Source organism: Taudactylus pleione, unplaced genomic scaffold, assembly GCF_031769625.1.
Source record: "Taudactylus pleione unplaced genomic scaffold, aTauple2 ptg000265l, whole genome shotgun sequence".
NCBI classification, from domain to species: Eukaryota; Metazoa; Chordata; class Amphibia; order Anura; family Myobatrachidae; genus Taudactylus; species Taudactylus pleione.
Window position 1 is genome coordinate 456,960 of NW_028284667.1, and position 23,381 is coordinate 480,340.

The window sequence follows — 23,381 nt, forward strand, 5'->3', positions numbered from 1 at the left end:
TGCTTCTCCTTACTATATGTTCATCTACCTCTTACTCACCACTAGGACACCTAACACTTGGTGCCTATGCTTTGCTGCTTATGTGGGTGTTATGGCCACCTATGTATCAATGTATATTATCCATGTCCTTGTCCTTCATTGTATTGTATTTTACTGTAAGTCACTTTTTGGATATGTACCTTGTAAGGCGCTGCGGAACACTTGTGGCGCCATATAAATAAACGATAATAATAATTCTCTCCATTCCTAAAAATCACAGCTATATCTCATCCTGTAATACTGGTTTGTCACTACATAATTATGAGATAACCTATGTATATATCATAAAGGGAACAGAGGTTCTGTAATGTTACAGTCACTATCTTAAATATATGATTGGCATTAAAGTCATACATTACAAATGAACAATCATCACAGACCAATTGATCAATAGTGAATGACTATTCAGAATTCTCTAGCGAACACAGACACCTTTTTCTTTTTAAACACTCTTTATTTTCTTGAACACATTTCTGGTTGTTTACTTATTTTTGAAAAAATATTTTTCACTGTGCGTTTGACCTACCCAAGGAGATATGGCATTAGGTCTTTTTAATTCGAACTAATAAAAGTGATATTTTAATAATCTGATTTGTGCGCCCAACCATACAAACCCCTTTGCTTCTCCTCTTTTGTATCAATTGTAACAGAATATGTTGGCACTATATAAATAAATGTAACTAGCTAACTAAATAAATACAGGTCAGACCTAGGGTATCATAATTGCAGGATCAACCCTGTGCACTCTAATGGCCTGATTCAGAGATGTACGATAATGCCACCGCAGCTGCAAATCTGTATGCAGCAGCTGTGCGACAATATGCATATGTCACAGCCTCCGGGATTAATATTGAGATGCCTACTGGCGGCTTTGCAAATAAAAACAATTGCACATAAAGAAGTAACATCGGTCACAGATCGGTTTATTATTGATGTCCTGAGTAACCCTATGGGTACTCAGGAAGGCCACCAGAACTGTGACACCGGAGTATTTGCATCTGCATATGGAAACACAGTAACAGTCTGCAACCCCCCCCCAAAAAAACAAATAATCGCCTGCATTTTTAGGCACCACTCCCCCTTTCCTCCCACAATCTGGGCCTGATTCAGAGCCGCTCGTAAGCGGCCGCTCATTCGCTCCGAGCGATGTTCGCACATCTGCGCATGCGTATGGGTTTTAGTAAGCATGCGCGAACCAGTCAGTGCGGCCGAAAATCGTGTGCTCGCAAAATAGCGAATGCCTGCTAATTTGAGTGACAGGATGAGGCGTTTGTGGGTGGTAACAGGGCAAGGTGCTTGAAAACGGGGAGTGGAGATCCGAACACAGGCGTGCCAAAAGGTCAAAATGGGCGTTTTAAGGGTGTGTATAATTAACAAAGCAGCGTCATCGACCACGTCAGTTGGGTGTCTTTTAGCCAGAACTGCTCGCATGATTGCGGTAGGAAAATGCAACCACATGAATAGCGAGCAGTTCATTCGCCTTTCGATGTACTCGATTAATCTAATAAATAGCGGAGATGATGTATGATGCGAGCGGCCAGGGGGCGTTTTTTACAAAAAAACATCCGCATGTTTTGTTCGCTCGTTCTGACATAGAGGCGTCAACAGACCGCAAAGAGCGAACGGTCAATTTAAATAGCCAGCCCCTTTTTCTGGACGAGCGAGCGCAAATAGCGTCCGGCTCTGAATCAGGCCCTCTGTTCCTGACTGTCAATCACACTGCGGCTAAATCCTCACTGTGAGCGCCGTTGGTCCAGTACCTTGATGCATGCGCAGATCACTGATTATCGCTCAACCATGGCAACATCAGCATTGCGTCCATCTCTGAATCAGGCCCTAAATACAGAATTATTTTATATTGCATGTTATTGCATTATTATTTAATAAAATAAATATACAAATTAAATATATATAAATATATAATACATGTTTAACAATGGGCTTAAGTAGGGTTTAAACATTTACATATTTATTTTATACAAACAGTGGGAGTGCTGGGACTAGATGAGAGCCAGGATGATAGGGGAGACTGGACAAGGAGTGGTACGTCCAAATGAGACAAATGATGTATAGAGGACCTAAATAAACGCGGATGCGGGTTTCTATATTTAACATTTTAGCCTGTAAAATTATCAGTACTATGTATTTCCGTTCATCATTTAATGATTGTACAACTCTATGATGACCAGTTGTGTGTAGACACCGTTGACTTCATTTTCTCCACTTGCTACTTTGTGGTCACTTTAGAAACTTGAGAGCTAGATGGTGTTTCCTGTAATAAATATATACTTTTCACATCATCAGGCACAACACATCACTTCTGCTACTGCACACAATTTATAATAACCATTTGTTTTACTTTCCTATGTAACCAAAATATCAAGTAGTATATACTGTACATATTCTTAGTGCTGTGCTCATTACATAGAATCCTGCCTCATATTCAATGGAGCTTCCGTGTTATCATGGAAACATAAGTAAGAAAACTGGTGAAAACCTTCTGCTTTGCAAAGGAAAGAATGGAAGCTACTTGCTGAGGGACAGTGAATCAGTTTCTGGAGCCTTGTGTCTTTGCATCCTGTAAGTATAACTTCATTTTGTACTGATTAGTTTTGTGGGGAAGCATACAGTACATAGCGGCAAATAACAATGTATTAAAATTAGGGATGTGCAGGCTCGGATAGGTTCGAGTTTGCACGTGGAGTTCGGATTTTTCCCTCCAAAAAAACGGAACTCAGAACGAGGCAAAACGTCATCTTACATGGACGAACATCATCATTCCTGGTCTTTTGTCCAGGAATGATGATGTTCGTCCATGTAAGATGACGTTTTGCCTCGTTCTGAGTTCCGTTTTTTTGGAGGGAAAAATCCGAACTCCACGTGCAAACTCGAACCTATCCGAGCCTGCACATCCCTAATTAAAATACATATGGATGTACAACTTAAATCAATGAATTCAAAATCTAACACATTCTTGTGCAAGTTTTGTCAGGTCCATATGCCACCGGGTATATTGTGTATTCATAGTGTATTCAATTCTGTTGTCTATTCCATCAAATTATTTTGTTTCCTAAAAAAAAAAAAATCATAAGGATTTACAATGAAGAACATGTGTAGCATAATGTATCCCAAACACACTTTATTTTCTAGTACATAAAGCTGTGTATAGTGAACATTATGAGCGTGTGGTCTGTTATAAGAAAAAAAGACAGAACCGATCTTGTGTACTATGCGCAAAGTGTGCTTTGAATTAGTGTGTGTTGTATTAGTGATCTAACATGTAGCTTTATGGACGAGATAATTATGTTACAAAGCATGGACTAAAGAGAAAGAATGCTCTGTATAATTTGCTGTCCATATACACAGCAATAATGTGTATGAGCCTGTGTGTGCAATAATGTCACCACTGCTCAGTCAGATAGAAAAGGAATGGTGAGGAAAATATGTGTATTGTGAATTTGTGACTGTGTAGATTGCATACAACATGAGCTGAGTGTGAGGTGGCAGAATATATGATAGACAAATAACTATAGATGGGTGCAGTGTTTATGATTTAACATAATCTTATATATATATATATATATATATATATATTTATATACCAGTGGCATCACACTAGAGTTGGTTTCACCCAGGGCCTGATTTAGAGATGGATGCAAATCCCATTGTATTGTATTGAAAAGCCCACCAACAGCTTTGTAAATCCAAGTGCTTGTGTACAGAGACCTGACCATCGATCACACATCAGTTGATCATCGAACTTCTGAGTAACCCTATGGTTAACCAGAATGGCCATTGGAACTGAGACGACGGATCCTTTGCAACTGTATATGGGATTGCAGTTGCTGGCTGAGACATGCCCCGAAAATGGTTGCAGCACACATGAGATTCAGTCGCCACCTCCTGTTACTGGTTCCTGACTGTCAATCACTTTGCAAATTAATACTCCCTGCGATCGCCATCAGAAGACCATTGCGGCACATGTGCAGTGCGACTCGGAGCATGCGGAGTACAAAAAACTTTGACCATTTGCAAAAACATCGCAATTGCATCCATCTCTGAATCAGGCCCCCAGTGCGGCAACTCTTGGTGTCACCACCCATGGACCTCCTCCTGTATCAGACCAAACAGAATCCTTCATAATGTTTTGTACTAATGTTACTCGTAAATCATAATTCCCAAATATCACTGAATGTAATGAAAATAGTAGTGACATAAACAATTAGAAAACTTAAAATGACACCTTTAAATTGCAATATTATACGCACAGCCTAAATGTATTTCCATTTACATCGGTTCATGTGGCTAAAGTGAAACTTCAGTAAGAAAACAATAGAATTCGAAATAAAAACGTATAAAACCTACATTCAAATTATGTTCAATTTAACATTAAACTTTACCATTACATTAGATACTGTACAGTAATGGATTAGGTTTGTATAATCAATAACTGCCCAAATAATGGTAGCATATATTGTAAGCTCCACTGGGGCAGGGACTGAAGTGAATGACTGAAATATTCTCTGTAAAGTGATACAGAATATGTGTGCCCTATATAAATAACTGGTAGTAAGAAAAGGAAAAAGTGGCATTGGACCTGGCATGCCTAGAAGGGCTGTTCGGTGTGACTGTGGCAATAGTGTATGAGGACACATCTGTACACAAGCACATCAGCACTTACTGAACATCTTGACAAAAATCAGAACTTTCCTTTCCCTGGCCTGGTACTTCTGAGCTCACAATAACAAAGATATCATATTATAAATCATAAGTTATGATTACACGTATAGAAATATGTCTAAGAATTATTGCAATGATAATAAAGAATGTACGGCACATCACTGATGTGTATGCTGTATGATTACCATCGGCACAACACTTTGTTCCCACTTCAATACAGGAAACAACATGTATAATGTAATACATGCTTTGTATGTACGTTATGTGGATTGAGCGCTATATAGAGCGACAGGGGGAGATGTACAGCATATTATGTAGTATAATTGTATATACTATGACAGGTGAGATAAAGATTATTTAATATATCTATAGGTGAAGTGCACAATATACTGTAGTGTGTATGTATGTGCATATAGATATGTATATTATATTATATAACAGTGTATATACTTTGACAAGATATGCCTTAATATATTCACAGGTAATGCGCACATTATAATATATACACTGTATATACATATATATATATATATATATATATATATATATATGTACATTACAGTATTTAGTAATTTAGTAGAGTGTGTGAGGCACATTATATAACACAGTGTATATATTATGATGGGTGAGATATTCTGTAATATATTGGCAGATAAGATATACACAATATAGTATAATTTTATATATATATATATATATATATATATATATACACACAATATTACCCTCAATGTGCTAATATGTTTATGACAGATGCAAGCAACAATATCTTACAATTCAATCAAATACTTTTGAATCGGCTGCTACTCCAAATATGGTCCTCTGCCAGATGTGGACCAAAGGAAAAGCATGCGTTGGGGGTCTTAGGGGCTCACTGAATACATCTATCTATCATCCAATCAAGAAGGATTTTCATTGACTCATCTAACAGGCTTGTTCATAGTTGCCAAATGCTCAGAACTTACCAGGACAATGCTAGGTTTTAAGTATTTTTAGCAAATTTTCAAAATAAATGAAGTGATAAGTGCAATTTTCTATGTAGTGTATTTTAGTGCAGTTTTTGATCTCTGAATTTGAATAAGTATTTAAAATTAATATAAAAAAACTGACATTATAATGAAGGTTTATGCTTGGTATGCTTAGATGCCTTTGCTCAGCAGCAAGATAGAAATGTTAATAAGCAGGTTTGTCCTGTAAAGATATACTGTATGTAAAAGTAAAACAGTAAAAAAGTAAAACAGATGAACACATAAAACAAGCGAATGTACGAGTCTGATTAATCAATTTTACCCTGATAGGTATGGAAGATTGATCTATACATACAGAGTATTCCAAAACAGTAATGGGCTATACATGATTCAGGTAAGACAACTACATTTTCTGCTTTTTCTGTTTTATTTGTTCTACTAAACATTATTCTAGAAGTTCCCAAACTCCGCCATTAGAGTCCAGGTTTTAAGGATATCCATGCTTACGCACAGGTGACTTAATTAGAACCTCAGTCAATTTGATTTACCCATCTGGACTCAAGTATGGACATCCTTAAAATCTGGACTGTAATGACAGAGGGCCTGATACAGACCCGGTTGCAAGCGCTGAGCGCTCGCAACCGGGTCGATGGTGGCCCACATCGCATGCGCACGACGGTACAAAATGCTCTGTTCGCAGACTTCCCACCTAATGTAAGATTGCCGTCACCTGTGTTGAGCTAGGTAATTGATGAGACAGGTGTTTCACCACAAGTGGTTGCAATTATAAATGAAGAGGGAAGTCCAGGAGCAGAGCATGTTGTACCTAATGGAATGGGTCATGTTGGAGGGTCTGTCGCTCCAGTTTCCTGGGCAGCTTCTGCTGAGTCCTGACTGCTGCTGCTGCTGGGCGGGACTGGGGAGAGGCAGAGCACTGTGGTGGGGGTGGGGCTGCCTAATGACTGCTTCTATCTCTCAGCCAGTGACCCGAGGAGTCATCAGGCAGCAGCCCCACCCCCACCGCACAGAGCTCAGCTTCACCAATCCGGGCCCTGGCAGCAGCCAGTAGTGAGTAAGTGGCCGGCCCTGCTAGTATATGCAGTATCCCGGCTCCCCCTAGCCCCCACTGAACTTTCTGCTGCAGTGATCAGCAGGGGCCTGGTACATGCAGGGCCGGATTTACCATAAAACAACCTAGGCACCCGCCTAGGGCCTGTTGGGTCCTAAGGGGCCCGTGGCCTCCTCCCCCCCCTCTCCCTCTGAAATACCGACCTGGGGATAACCTGCTGCAGCAGGAACCGGGCAGAGGAGAAGTCACACACATATCAGCAGCAGCACGGTCCTTCCACTGGCAGCCTGGGGACACAGTAAGTTACTAAGCCAGTCTCCTCCCTCCAACCCCGCATTGTAGCCAGTCCTCCACTCCGCAGCATGCTCAGCCCACTCCAAACCCCCCTTCTCCCGCAGCCGGCACTGCTGTAGCCAGCCCCTGCAGTCACAGTGGTGTTGCCTCCCTCGTCCACTATAGCCGCCCCCCCAACCGCAGCATGCACTGATCGTCAGCCTACTCCAACCACTGCAGCCCGTGCTGCTGTAGCCGGCCAGTGTGAGTGCTGTCACCTCCCCCACCCCCGCACAGTGTAGCCAGCACCCTCCGACTCCCCCTCCGGACAACTCTACCTCCCCTGTACTGTACCGCGGGAGACTTCCCAGTCTGAGTATGTTTAACTGGAATAATGCTCTGTTAAACAACACTGCTATATATATATATATATATATATATATATATATATATATATATACACACATATATATATTAGGGGTGTGCACTGGCCACTTTTCGTGTTTTGTGTTTTGGTTTTGGATCTGGATCTTTCTTCGTGTTTTGGATCTGGATTGGTTTTGCCAAAACCACACTTCCGTGTTTTGGGTTCTGGGTTTTGGATCTGTATTTTTTCTAAAAAAAGCATAAAAACAGCTAAAATCACAGAATGTGTTGGTTTTTCTGCTCCTATGCTATTATTAACCTCAATAACCTTAATTTCCACTAATTTCCAGTCTATTCTGAACACCTCACACCTCACAATAGTGTTTTTATGTCCAAAAGGTTGCACCGAGGTAGCTGGATGACTACAGTGGCAAACGCAGGATTTCTAGAGGGGGGTTTCCAAATGCTTGATTTTAGAGCGAGTGTGGCCAGTCCATGAAGAGGGCAGAATTAGTACTTAAACAGCTTTAATATGTGTCATACATAGTGTATTGTGTGTAATAATTCTGGCATATACAGGACCAGTGATCACAATAAGCCATTAGATGCGGGAGCAGGTCATCCTGTCTGAGCTGGATGTTTTCATTTTAGATGTGAGCACCATTCCTGACTATTGGAGCAAGTTCAGGAGCCTGGAGGAGCAGCAGAAGGACCTAGCACTGCCCTGGACACATATGTACATATTGGGCTCTATAGCAGTGCATCCCTAACAGTACATGTTTTCCAGATCTCCTAGTTGGTGCACAGGTTATTTATCATTGGCTGATAAATGTTAAAAGATCCACAGGTGGTACTAATTATTTCATTTGTGATACTGAGAATAAAATGTGGCACTAGTAAACTTCTATTATATTACTATTTATATTGTGGTCATGGTGTTTGATGGGGAGGGGGGTTTCCAGGCAGATGGAAACCCCCCCTGCGTTTGCCTATGGACTATGCTAAGCGACATGAGTGGGCGGCACAAACACGTGACCCATCTAGGAGTGATACTGCAGTGGCAGACAGGATGGCAGTTTGAAAAACTAGGCCCCAAACTGTACATAATGCAAAGAAAAAAAAGAGGTGCAAGATGGAATTGTCCTTGGGCCCTCCCACCCACCCTTATGTTGTATAAACAGGACATGCACACTTTAACAAAGCAATCATTTCTGCCACACAACTGTGGCTGAAATGATTGGTTCGTTTGGGCCCCCACAAAACAAGCTGGCAATTAATCTGTCCCTGCACAAACTGGCTCTACGGAGGCAAGATGTCATCCTCATCCACCGATTCCTCACCCTCTTCAGTGTTGTGTACATCCTCATCCTCACAGAGTATTAACTCGTCCCCACTGGAATCCACCACCACAGGTCCCTCTGTACGTTCTGGAGGCTGGTCTCCCTGGAAGAGTTGATAATTAATTTTTATGAACATCATCTTCTCCACATTTTGTGGAAGCAACCTCCTACGCCTTTCGCTGACAAGGTTCCCGGCTGCACTAAACACTCTTTCGGAGTACACACTGGAGGGGGGGCAACTCAGGTAAAATAGAGCCAGTTTGTACAGGGGCCTCCAAAATGCCTCTTTTTCCTGCCAGTACAGGTATGGACTGTCTGACATGCCTACTTGGATGCTGTCACCGATGTAATCCTCCACCATTCTGTCAATGGTGACAGTATCATATGTAGTGACAGTAGACATGTCAGAAATTGTTGCCAGGTCCTTCAGTCCGGACCAGATGTCCAAACTTGGTCCTGCCTGCCCTGCATCACCGCCAGCGGGTTGCTTAGGATACCTAAGTTTTTTCCTGGCAGCCCATGTTGCGGGAGAAAATGAAGAAGGAGCTGTTGACGTGTCACGTTCTGCTTCAGCTGACAGTGTTTTCACCAGCAGGTCTTTGCACCTCTGCAGGCTTGTGTCGGCCAGAAAGAGAGACACCACATAGGCTTTAAACCTAGGATTGAGCACGGTGGCCAAAATGTAGTGGTCTGATTTCAACAGATTGACCACCCTGGAATCCTGGCAAAGAGAATGAAGGGCTTCATCCACAAGTCCCACATGCCGAGCGGAATCGCTCCATCTTAGCTCCTCCTTCACTTTCTCCAGCTGCTTCTGCAAAAGCCTGGTGAGGGGAATGACCTGACGCAAGCTGGCAGTGTCTGAACTGACTTCACGTGTGGCAAGTTCGAAGGGCTGGAGAACCTTGCACAACACGGAAATCATTCTCCACTGTGCTTGAGTCAGGTGCATACCCCCTCCTTTGCCTATGTCATAGGTGGATGTATAGGCTTGAATGGCCTTTTGCTGCTCCTCCATCCTCTGAAGCATGTAGAGGGTTGAGTTCCACCGCGTCACAACCTCTTGCTTCAGGTGATGGCGGGGCAGGTTCAAGAGTGTTTGCTGGCGCTCCAGTCTTCGGCACGCAGTCGCTGAATGGCGAAAGTGGCCAGACATTTTTCGGGCCACCCAAAGCGTCTCCTGCACGCCCCTGTCGCTTTTCAGAAAATTCTGCACCACCAAGTTTATTGTGTGAGCAAAACATGGGATGTGCTGGAATGTGCCCAGATGTAATGCCCGCACAATATTGGTGGCGTTGTCAGATATCACAAATCCCCAGGAGAGTCTAAGTGGGGTAAGCCACTAGGCGATGATTTCCCTCAGTTTCTCTAAGAGGTTGTCGGCGGTGTGCCTCTTACTGAAACCGGTGATACACAGCATAGCCTGCCTTGGAACGAGCTGGCGTTTCTGAGATGCTGCTACTGGTGACGCTGCTGCTGTTGCTGCATAAGGTGATACATCTACCCAGTGGGCTGTCACAGTCATATAGTCCTTAGTCTCCCCTGTTCCACTTGTCCACATGTCCGTGGTTAAGTGGACATTGGGTACAACCGCATTTTTCAGGACAATGAGGACACTTTTTCTGACATTTCTGTACAGTCTCGGTATCGCCTGCCTAGTGAAGTGGAATCTAGACGGGATTTGGAACCGGGGACACACTACCTCCATCAATTGTCTAAATCCCACTGCACTAATGGCGGATACCGGACGCACGTCTAACACCAACATAGCAGTCAAGGCCTCAGTTATACGTTTTGCTTCAGGATGACTGCTATCGTACTTCATCCTCCTCGCTAAGGACTGTTGGAGGGTCAGTTGTTTACTAAAAGTAGTGGTGTTCCAACTTCCTCTCTGGGATGATGAACAACTCCCAGCAGCAACAGCAGCAGCGGCAGCAGGAGGCGTAGCAGTGCAGGATCCTCTAGAGGAATCCCGGATAGGAGAGTCAGTCATGCCAGTGACATGGCCTGCAGGACTACTTCCAATCCTGACTAAGGAGGAAATTGACGAGGAGGGAGTTGACGGTGTGGTTTGCAGGTGCTTGGATACAACAGGACAACGGGATTTAGGTGTCCCTGGACTGCTTACGGTCTTAGCCAAAGTCTCTGAACTTGACAGTAACTTTTTATGAAAGTGCTGCAGGTGCCGTATAAGGGAGGATGTTCCTAGGTGGTTAACGTCCCTACCCCTACTTATTCCACCTTTACATATGGTACATATGGCAAGACAGTTGTTGTCCGGATTTGGATAGAAATATTGCCAGACCAAAGAGGTGAAATGTTTGGTCTTCTGCCCAGGCATGACCGTGATGGGCTTTTTCATCCCACGGACAACAACTGTCTCCCCCGGAGCCTGATTTAAACAAACCACATCACCATCAGAATCCTCCTCGCCAACTTCCTCCTCAGCGCCAGCTACACCAGTATCCTCATCCTGTTGTACTTCAACAGTGACATCTTCAATTTGCATATCAGCAAGTGGACTGTGGGTGCTCCTTTCAGCACTTGCAGGGGGCGTGCAAATGGTGGAAAGAGCCACCTCTTCCCGTCCAGTGCTGGGAAGGTCAGGCATCGCAACCACCACCACACTTGGACTCTCCTTGGGGATTTGTGATATCTTCTTAGAACGCACAGATCTTCACTGTGCTTTTGCCAGTTTAACTCGTTTGATTTTTTTAGTGGGAGGAGGGCTTCCATCGTCATGTGAAGCTGAACCACTAGTCATGAACATAGGGAAAGACCTTAGCCATTCCTTGCCACTCGGTGTCGTAAATGGCATATTGGCAAGTTTACATTTCTCTTCAGATGATTTAAATGTTTTTTTCAAGGTCATTTTCCTGAACTTTGTCATTTGGGATTGTATGTGCCCTCTACTATGACATTGGGCATCGACCTTGGCAGACGACGTTGATGGCATGTTATCGTCTATGTCATGACTAGTGGCAGCAGCTTCAGCACTAGGAGGAAGTGGTTCTTGATCTTTCCCTATTTTATTTTTATCGGAGAAAGTTTGGTCCTCCATTTATGTTATATTGATATATATGTGCGGCTAAGGCGCACACAAACACAGAAAATAATTTTTTATTTTTGTCGGAGACTAGTGCACTTTGTGGGTTACACCACCCTTTAAGAAATGAGCCAGCCAGCCCTTTACTTATGGGACACAGGTGCACGCTTAGCGCTGCTCCTTTGTTGATGCACGTGCAGCCACAGTGCACACAATTCACAAACACAGAAAAAAATTTTTATTTTGTTTGGAGTGCCCTTTGGGGGTTACAGCGCCCTTTAGCGGTCAATCCAGCCGGCCCTTTATTTATGGGACACAGGCGCACGCTTGGCACTACTTTGTTGATGCACGTGCGGCTACTGCGCACACAATTCACAAACACAAAAAAATATATTTTTTTATTTTGTTTGGAGTGCCCTTTGGGGGTTACAGCACCCTTTAACGGACAAGCCAGCCGGCCTTTTACTTATGGGACACAGGCGCACGCTTGGCACTACTTTGTTGATGCACGTGCGGCTACTGCGCACACAATTCACAAATACAGAAAATATTTTTTTATTTTGTTTGGAGTGTACTTTGGGGGTTACAGCACCCTTTAACGGACAAGCCAGCTGGCCCTTTACTTATAGGACACAGGCGCACGCTTGGCACTACTTTGTTGATGCACGTGCGGCTACTGCACACACAATTCACAAACACAGAAAATATTTTTTTATTTTGTTTGGAGTGTACTTTGGGGGTTACAGCACCCTTTAATGGTCAAGCCAGCCGGCCCTTTACTTATGACACAGGCGCACGCTTGGCACTACTTTGTTGATGCACGTGCGGCTACTGCGCACACAATTCACAAACAGAAAATATTTTTTTATTTTGCACTTGGGGGGAGCACCCCTGATGGACAGAGCACCCCCTGGACAACACTACAGCACCCCTTTAGGACTGGGACTCTGCACAGGACTTTGGAGTGGACACAGCCCCTATGGACAACTGACTGCACAACACAGTCCAGCCAGCCCCTATGGACTTTGGAGGAGTGGACACAGCCCCTATGGACAACAGCAGCACAGCACAACACAGCCAGCCCCTATGGACTTTGGAGGAGTGGACACAGCCCCTATGGACAACAGCAGCACAGCACAACACAGCCAGCCCCTATGGACTTTGGAGGAGTGGACACAGCCCTTATGGACAACAGCAGCACAGCGCAGCACAGCACAACACTACACTACACAGCCCAGCCAGCCCTAACTCCCACCCTCCCTCTTCACTGTCCACAGCCGAGTGAGAAAATGGCGCCGACGCGGGTACCTTATATAGGATCCAAGACCCGCGAGACCCGGAAGGCGGGATGATGACGTTTTGCCTCGATTTCAGATCCGAGTCAGGCGGGAAAAGTCGAGCCGGACTTGGATCTGCCTCGGATCGGGGGGGCACGGGGGGGGTTCGGATTTCAGAAATCTGAACCCGCTCACCCCTAATTTATATATATATATATATATATATATATATATATTAGGGATGTGCAGGCTCGGATAGGTTCGAGTTTGCACGTGGAGTTCGGATTTTTCCCTCCAAAAAAACGGAACTCAGAACGAGGCAAAACGTCATCTTGCATGGACGAACATCATCATTCCTGGACAAAAGACCAGGAATGATGATGTTCGTCCATGTAAGATGACGTTTTGCCTCGTTCTGAGTTCCGTTTTTTTGGAGGGAAAAATCCGAACTCCACGTGCAAACTCGAACCTATCCGAGCCTGCACATCCCTAATATATATATAATCTCTATGTGTATATACATATCTATATCTATATAGATATGTATATAGAATCTCCATGGCTCCTATTCATAGAATGAGGCGGCACTCCCAATTACTTTTGGCCCCTTAAAAAGTGGGAGGCACATATAGAAACCGTTGTAATTCCTACACCGTTCACCTGATTTGGATGTAATTACCCTCAAATTAAGTCTGAAAGTCTGCAGTTAAAGCACATATTGTTTGTTTCATTTCAAAGCCATTGTGGTGGTGAATAGAGGCCAAAATATGAAAATTCTGTCAATGTCCCAATATTTATGCACCTGACTGTATAATTAATGATGCGTGTATATAATATGATGTATGTATCTTGCTCCAGCGACAGCTACTGTAATATATGCACAGTATTGTTTGAGGAAGTGGGGCCCAAATCAGTATTTTTCCTAGGGCCCAATGAGGTCTAAATCCGGCTCTGGGTACATGCCTGCACCCTGCTGATCACTGTTGCCGGGCCTGCAGCCGGCACTATGACTTCATGGAGACCACTCGCCTACCATGCAATCTCCCAGTGAGGCTTATGGTTAATCAGGCTCTGAAAATAAAAACAGTAACAACATTTTTTGAAAAAAAAAATTTTTTATTTATGTTAAAATTGAGAATGGAAGGTATTTTTTTTATTTTCGGTGTCTTATATTTGCATAGGACAGCATATTCCAAATGAATAATGTCAGAAGGATGCAAAGACACAATGGGGCTGAATACAAGTATGACACAGGTGTGCCTGTGTCTGTATCTATTGGCGGTCACCCTATGCGACTGCCGCTACAAAGTCCTTCCCTGGTGTACATATATCCGAATGTGCAAGGAGTGAGATGCCTACTGTCAGTGGGGCTGATTCAGCAGTGAATGGAATTGCAAAGCCACACAATAGGGGCTGTGCAATTCCGTCCTGCTAAAATTGTAATGCTGCAGGAGGCCTCTGAAGTGAAGAGAAGCCTTCTGTCAGCATCTGCGATCTTAGGGCCTGATTCAGAGCCGGACGCTCTGACCAGAGCGCTCGCTCTGAATCAGGGCCCTCCTACATGAAAATGGAGCGGCCTCTTGGACGCTCGCATAGCTGTGGGTGACCACCCACAGCTATAGCGAGCGTCCATGATGATGGTCGCGATGGTCAAGACCATCGCGACCATCGGGCTTGCGACGGAGACCCTGCGGTAGGGTCTCGCTGCCGCAAGCCCTGGAGTGATTTTGGCTCTATCAGAGCCAAAATCACTTCCACTGATATCACTACTGATGTCAGTGGGGCCGGCTTCAGACGGTAGGCGTTCCCATGGGAACGCCTCCGTCTGGCAGCCACGCCCCCGGCACGCCCACCAAAGGGGGCGTGCTCTCAATCAACATCGACAGCACAGCCCCCTTTGGTGCGAGAACCATAATGACGGCTTGGCCGTCGTTATTCGGGTCTCGTGCATGTGCACGACGGAGCTCCCTCCGTCGTGCGCATGCGCAATTCGGCACCATCGACCCGCTTGCAAGCGTCCTGCGCTCGCGAACGGGTCTGAATGACCCCCTTAATGTCCGAGTGACCGAGATTGCAGCCTGGGAACAATGTTGTGTGGCAGAGGCCAGCTGAGTAAGCCTCAGCTTACGCAGGCTGGGTGGCTTGGGAGATCAGGAAGTCTGCGTCCATGGACATTGACCCTGAACTCATCCCTCCTGGAAAATGGGGAAATACGCCCTTGTTTCTGGGAACACTGGGCCTGATTCAGACCCACTCGCTAAGATGCATACTCTCGCTGCTGCCGATTGTTTGCAGTGTGTATGCATTGTGCGCATGCGTTGCTGTCCGCATGCGCATATCTTAGCGAAAGTTCACAACGCATTCGCTCACTGCACATAGACAGCCCAGCAGAGTGAGTGACAGGAGAAGCCGTTTGTAGGTGGTAACAGGGGCTGGCCATTAAAAACGGGGGAGTGGAGGTGCAAACGCAGGCGTGCCTGAGCATCTCAACGGTGTTTTTAGAGGTGTGCATAATTAAAAGACAGCATCATAGTACACGTCACCTGGCTTGTTTTTACACTGAACTGCTCGCAGTGCTTGTGGCAGGGTATGGTCAACCTCAAGCTCTGCGATAGCATCCCATGTACCGATGGTTGCATACACTTCCTGGACATGACGTGCACAAGTGGGCATCTTAAAACAGGCTGGTGGGTGTCTGCATACACTATGTGATCGCTCTCTAAGAAATACTGGGCATACTAATGCATTGCTGTGCGGTAGCACTGCCTACGCAATTTGCATACACATTGTGCGAGCATCGATGAATCAGGCCCACAGGCCCTCCCTGCCCTGCCCCACAAAAAAGGGGGGCCTGCGTGTGATCTCACAGGACCCGTTCTATGCATGCACAGAATGGGTCATGCACATATTAACAGGAATATGTGTGAAAATTTGAAAGTGCGTCATTTGCTTAATCAGCCCCAGTGTTTGTAGACACTGAAACAATGATTGGTGCGCCTTTAGAGGCACCGTTGGATGCACCGCCAACACTTGCACTAGCCGTATGGCAGGTGCAGTTTCTCTGTCTGACTATGGCATCCTGTGTGAGAGGTTGAGCATCTGTGTATTCAACCAGTTTCATCAACACACCCATGACACTCCCATAACACACCCATAAGACGCACTATGGGCCTGATTCACTACGGTACACAATATTGCGTATGCACGCAGTTCAACTGTGATAGTATGCTAGTCTATTGCGATCACAATGCAAACTCAGCCCTACATAAGGACGCCCACTGTACATTGCATACATCAATAATACTTCAAGTACCATCGCAGCCTCACGCACACTTGCACAAGCTCTGATCTCACTCATAAATTGCTAACAACCATGCACGCTATGAGACCTCATACTGCGTATGGCATCGCAGTGGATAATTTATGCACACCCCTGCAATGGTACACAAACGCACTGGCACACCTGCGTTTCCCCAACCATCCCCCGTCACCACCCACAAATGATCATATTAAAGAATTGCTGACCGGGCAGAGCTGCTGCTGAGCTCTTCTGGGAGGCTCAGGTGCCGCTCGGACTGTGACCTGCCTAAATGCGGCGGCCTGACATCACAGGTCACGCATGCCATGTTGCCTGGCCTGCCTGCCCGCCCTCCCACTCCAACAGACTCAACCAGCCCTTGCCTCCCGCCCGCCAGTCACCCAGCCAGCCCTTCTTTCCCACCAGCCGGCGGCCAGCCAGTGCTTCCCTCCCGCTGGCAGGCAGTCACCCAGCCAGCTCTTCTCTTGCACTAGCCGGCAGCCAGCCAGCCAGTGCTTTCCTCCCACTGGCAGCCAGTCACCCAGCCAGCCCTTCTCTCCCACCCGCCCACGGACAGCCACCCCTTCCCTCCCATCCGTGGCCAGTCACCAAGCCAGCCCACGGCCAGTCAGCCACAGCAGACAGCTCTGCACTGTGGGAACCCACAGCCAATAACTGACAGGTAGGCAGTATAATTTAATTTTGGGGGAAGCAATGTGGTTTATATTTTTTTCTGTGTGTCCAGCAATGTGTTGTTTTTTTTGTCTCTCTGGGGACCAATGTTATTTTTATTCTATGGGGGCCAATGTTATTTTTATTCTATGGGGGCCACCCACAGCTATAGCGAGCGCCATGATGATGGTCGCGATGGTCAAGACCATCGCGACCATCGGGCTTGCAACGAGACCCTTGTGGTAGGGTCTCGTTGCCGCAAGCCCCAGTGAGCTTTCGGCTCTAACAGAGCCGAAAGCTCTCCCACTGACATCACTTGTGATGTCACTGGGGCCGGCCCCAGACGGTAGGCGTTCCCATGGGAACGCCTCCATCTGGGCAGCCACGCCCCCATCCCGCCCACCAAAGGGGGCGTGCTGTCACTCAACATCGACAGCACGCCCCCTTTGGTACGAGACCCGGAGCAACGGAGTGCCCGTCACTATCCGTGTCTCGCGCATGTGCACTGGCCTTCCATCGACCCGGTTGCGAGTGCACAGCGACCGGGTCTGAATCAGGCCCTCTGACCGCTAAAGCCTCTTCTACTCAGGAGCCTGCATTGCGAGTTTTTAACATTACATGTTTATTTCCATAAGGAAAGATTTATTAATTGGATCTCTGTTTGAGACTAGTACTACAGCCTTTTAATATTGCTGCATGTACAGCTATTTACTGGCCTGTGATTCTCTATTCACAATTTTATATTACAAATCATAACACAGCTAATGTTATATTACCTGCTCATGTTAGCCTGCAGAAGGAGTTAAAGAAAAGTTCTTCAAATATCTCAAGGATCTCATATCCAACTATGAAAATCCTAATCAAGGACTGGTCCATTCTCTGACTTTTCCTGTACACAAAGAACAATCCGAGCAGATTATCTTCCAAGGCAAAGGTTTCTTCAAGTGTAGGCTTGAACCAGAGGACATATATACAGGTAAATCGGAGCATATAACATGATATGATAAGGATTTCAGCTGCATACTTGTAATGCCAACTGAATGTGGCTGATTTTATACTATATAAAATAAAATAGTTTTAGGTAGGGAAAATGTTATGGTAAGTACGACACTGACATAACCACAATAACAATAAGAAATGTATCTTTATTTGTTAGATTATTTCTTTGAACGTCCATAATTTGGAACAGCCTGCATTAGGCAGTTGGAATACAATTTTTTTCATAGGTGTGTCATCTTTGTTCTACAAATTCTAAACTAAAACACATACTGTATACAAGTTTGATAGATTGTGAATTATGGGCCTGATTTAGCAAGGATTACGCATGCAATCGGACGATTGTTGCATTCTGCCCATGCGTATGTATTGCAGTGTGCTAGGGACTGCGATCGCAGTGACTACGCAGACCCATCGTAGAGCGATTGCGATGCCATATGCAGCTTGAGTACTTACTGCGTGCGATGAGGTTAGCAATTTCTGAGTAAGGTCAGACCTTAGGTAAGTGTGTGTGAGGCTGCAATTGTACTGATGATACAGATAGTTTTGCAGTCTTGCTAAGGGTTATGGATGTGTGTAAGGTAAGGTGGGCATCCTTATGTGTGCTGAGGTGGCATAGCGATTGCAATGAATTAGCATATCATCGCAGTCAGACTGTGTGCGTAATTGCATCCGCAATCGCAGTTGTGATCCGTAGTGAATCAGGCCCTATATTTTAATTTGTAACCACTACAAAAACTTAGTATATGGTCATATGGGTGTTCATAAGCAATGACCTTAGAATTTGCTAAAAAGAGATATTTCAAAAGACAAAATTCCCAATATATGGCAATATATAGTGCACCAAATACAATCAAATCTGTTCCTACTAGAATAGGAGCAAATTAATTTAAAATTAAGTTTGTATGTTTTACATTTTTATTACGTTTTTATGGTTCATCTAAATGGGTATACAAGCCATGTTGATCAAATACTTGGTGTTCTGTTCAACGGAATAAAAATAAAAATAAAATTAAAATATTGTAAATGCAAGGACCACCAACATGGCCACCTAGGGCAAAGCACGATTAGTTCTGGACTGATTACAAACTCAGAATGTAGTAGTATTATTATTATTATTTTCCCTGTCTATGCTCAGCACTCACCCTGTACATTCTCATGTGGCCATAAGAATGGCCCTTGCAATCACAATACAGATATTTAGGGAGCTGTGTTATCCACCTTAAATAGAACACCATTAAAGCAAAGGTACAGTCTGAACCCTATGCTTGTGTACCCTAAAACTCATATTAAGAAACAGTTTATCACACCTTGTATTCTCAGAATAAATCTCTCGTTAATCTGCAGTAATTAGTGAAACAATACAAAATTATTGCTTCCAATTTATCAAACCTCCGCAGAGATATATATGCAAGGTTGTTACCTGGAGACTTGAATTCACTTTAAAATGAGTTACCTTGATATATGGTGTTAGGCCCTTAATTTATTAATCATGGTGGATTGTTGTTTGTTAAAGAAACTTATGTTTTCTAAAACATCATAAAGAAGATAAAGCAAACGAATATCTATAATGTACATACTGTATATGCATACAGTACATATCTGTTAGTACAATTGTAATACCAAACACACATCAGGACTATACATTCATTGTATTCATTTATTGCAGAGGTTGATGAGAGAGACTATGTGGCAGTCCTACCTACTTCAACTGCAGGACAATTAGGAAACATATCTTAAAGTAGGACTTATAATTTTGATCACTCAAACAATAATGGATATAAACAACATGACTATCTAAGAATCCACAGAGAACTGGGGACTGCACGAGTCAAGAAATAATGCTGGTCATACAAAAATATGTATATAGAGGATGGTAAAACAATGGTATTTTTTTTTTTTTTAAGAAACATTTGAAATCAAATCTGTCAAATAATACTATGACGCATGAATCTCTGTACTATGGAAAACATTCCATTGCCTTACACAAAGCAGCAGCTGAACTGTAATTCTGAATTGTTAATAAAACATTATTTTTCATTTGAAGTGTTCATGTATATACTTATATGTATTGCTATATAATTATTACACAAATATTGTGTCAATTGTCAAGATGAGCTTACATTAAATATTTATGGATGGATAATAAAATGTTTGGAATCTAAAATCTCTAGTAAAGTATCTACACTGAGAAACCAACTCATTATTACTCAATGAAACTGTACTAATATCCACTCCTCAAAAAGAAAATAGACCAAAAAATGGTATGCAGTCACATTGCCGGCGGCCGGAATGCTGGGCATCGATATACCGCCGCCCGGCAATATACCAACGGCGATATCCCGACTGTAAACACGATACCGTCGCCGGAATCACGAGGCAGTAGAATTCCGATTGTCTGGACGGGTAAGTAATGGCAAAGTCCCTGGGGAAGGGGGGGGTTAGGTTTAGGCACCACTGGGAGGGGAGATAGGGTTAGGCACCACCCGGGAGGGTTAGGGTTAGGCTGCTTCGGCGTCGGTATCCCGTTGACTGGTGTCGGTAAATTGCCAGGCAGTGGGATTCGGGCGTCAGGATATCGACGCCCGGAATTCCGTCCGCCGGCAATGTGACCGCATACACAAACATTGCTAATCATTGCTGTGCTTTCATTAGGGATTCGGGGCCTGATTCAGCAAGAACTGCAATTACAAAGCTGCACGGAGGCAGCTTTGCAATTGCGATCCTTGCAATTATGGTAATGCAGCAGGAGGCATCACGCTGCATTACGTAACCGAGCTGCGTTGTCCAAAGCAGCATCGGATACTCTGCGGACCATCGGCTGGCTGCGAGACCCATGGGGTCCCAGCTGGCCGCCACAGATTAGTGTAAGAGGCCAGGAAATCTCCATTAGCCGACGGAGATCCTGGCCTCTTCCCTCTGAAGGGAATAGAACAAAACTGAGTAGTAACAGACAGACATAAAGGTAAGAGGACCCTGCTGGCAAGCTTACAATCTATAGAGTTTCCAGTACCCAGATGATAAGCAAGCCAAGCTGAATGCACAGTTTGTTCATACTTTTTGTTCTGTATATAAAAAATGAACAGTTGTTAGCCATAGATTCATTTATACAAAACATTGATCATGTGATATATATCCCATGGAGGATCACTAACTATTATTACAGTATATATTAAATGCAAAGCGGCACAAAACTGTCTCATTCTGTTAAATTATTGGAATCTAGACTAGCTGGCTATTACATGTGTTGCCGAAACCAAAAACTGATCATGTATTTGCCTTATCAGTAATTGTGTAACATCTATTGCTTTTAGAATATAATTTTATAGATCACCGATTTTGCTGTATATATTCTGCGGATGACTGCAACATTGCAACATGACACTTGGTACCCAATTTAAAATGAGACATAGGGGGTCATTCAGACCCGGTCGCAAGCGCTGAGCGCTCGCAACCGGGTTGATGTTCCCCCACTGGGCATGTGCACGTCGGAGCCGGCTCCGACGTGCGCATGCGCGAGACCCGGCTAGCGACGGGCGCTCCGTCGCTAGGGGTCTCGCACCAAAGGGGGCGAGCTGTCGATGACAGCTCGCCCCGTTTGGGATGTGGGCAGGGGGCGTGGCCGGCCAAACAGAGGTGTTCCCGAAGGAACGCTTGCCGTTTGGGGGCGGCCCCACTGACATCAGCAGTGATGTCAGTGGGGAGCTTCCTGCTCGATCAGAGAAGGAAGCTCCCTGGGGCTTGCGAGGGCCGAGACCCAACCTTGCAAGCCCCGATGGTCGCGATGGTCTTGACCATCGCGACCATCACCCTGGTCGGTCGCTAGAGCTGTGGGCTGTAACCCACAGCTTAGCGATCGACCAAGAGGCGGCACTACAAGATGCCAGCGGCCGCCCACATTCACAGCGACCGCTTGTATCTAACGACCGCCTCTGAATGAGGTTCTTTATCGCTTTAGCACTTACTAAAAAGGTTATGTTTACCTTTCAGTATTTAACAAACAGCAGTAAGATTAGTTTACTGCTGTTTGTCACTGTACCACTTTCATACATCTATAGATGGCGATAGCAATATGGTCCCCACTGCCAGCACATATAACAAGCCCACTGTTATCTCTATTTTATAATTGCCTTAATGGATCTATAGAGATAACAGCAGGCTTTTTATATGTGTGTTACATTCCACTATTGCACAAATCCCCGGTGATCATTAAAGTGGTGTACACCTGATGGAATTATTTTTGTGCAAATGGCTGCTATAGGCTGTAGGCCAAGTAGTGTTTTATCTGGAAAACAAATGTGTTTTGATTTCTGAAAGACTCACTGGGCATTCTTTTTGTAATCTACTGCACAACTTTTGTTGATTATTTAAGAGGCTGATACCTGATGAAAATTATTTTTGGCAATGGCTACTATTACAGTTTCTATCTAATGGTGCATACATATGGGACGATCAGTCAGCGATAACGATATTGCTGAGTTATTCGACCTGCACCTTCCCGGAGTGCTGGATGATCAATATCGATCATCCAGCACACCACCAACCCACCAATGACGATATCGACCAGGTTGGCCTGCGTGCACAGTCGATGGATGATATCTTTATCGTCCATACGTACCCGCGCATCGCAGGTTGTTGGTGGGTTGGAGGCACCGAAAAATGCACGATATGAATGATAACGATATGATCGATATCGTTATCGTTCATATCGTGTGATAAGGAAATGATCAGAAAAACAAAGAAGACTCCTTGAAGATTTTATTAAGTACGCCTGTACAGAGCTGGCAAAAATATAATTGCAAGCTGGCAATACATCGATTGTACAAGAATTATATACCAAATATGATTTCTTACATAAACCAATCAAACAGTTGTCATTGTCATACTCCCCTAAAGGCATAAAAACAATCAAATTATAGTTATACTCCCTAATGGAAGGTATCCAAACTTATCATAATTATATTATCACCTAATCATATGATTATGACTTAAAGCACTAAAATGAGAGTTATGGTAAGAACTTACCTTTGTTAACTCTCTTTCTTCTAAATCCATAGGGTCCACGGGTAGACCTTGGGGTGTAGGTAATGGGAACCAATCCGGGCACCACGCAGTTAAAGCTTTAGCTCCCAGGATGCACTGGGGCCACTCTCCCTATACCCCACCCCCGAGCTAGAGGCACCTCAGTTGGTAATAAGCCAAAAGCCGGAGGAGGAGAAGGAAGACTGGTACACTCAAGAAAGACTCTCACAGAAAAGGAGACGGGAAATCGGTGACCAGCAATATAGCCCATATGAAGGCAGGTGCATCAGGGCGGGTGCCCCGTGGACCCTATGGACTTCAAAGAAAGAGAGTTA

General features: G+C 44.5%; 1 protein-coding gene across 1 annotated transcript; it reads left to right on the forward strand.

Annotated features, from left to right (window-relative positions):
• The first annotated feature begins 2,485 nt into the window (after positions 1–2,485).
• On the forward strand, positions 2,486–19,764 carry LOC148513956 (SH2 domain-containing protein 1A-like). Its single transcript, XM_088481182.1, has 4 exons — positions 2,486–2,619; positions 6,018–6,081; positions 17,818–18,004; positions 19,694–19,764. Exons 1-4 carry the CDS (start codon positions 2,486–2,488, stop codon positions 19,762–19,764), a joined length of 456 nt encoding a protein of 151 aa, XP_088337308.1.
• Positions 19,765–23,381: the final 3,617 nt, after the last annotated feature.

Coding starts and splice junctions, on each gene's coding strand:
- LOC148513956 (XM_088481182.1), top strand. CDS start 2,486: ATGGAGCTTCCGTGTTATCATGGAAACATAAGTAAGAAAACTGGTGAA. Junction 2,620..6,017: donor GCCTTGTGTCTTTGCATCCT/GTAAGTATAACT, acceptor TTACCCTGATAG/GTATGGAAGATTGATCTATA. Junction 6,082..17,817: donor ATGGGCTATACATGATTCAG/GTAAGACAACTA, acceptor TGCTCATGTTAG/CCTGCAGAAGGAGTTAAAGA.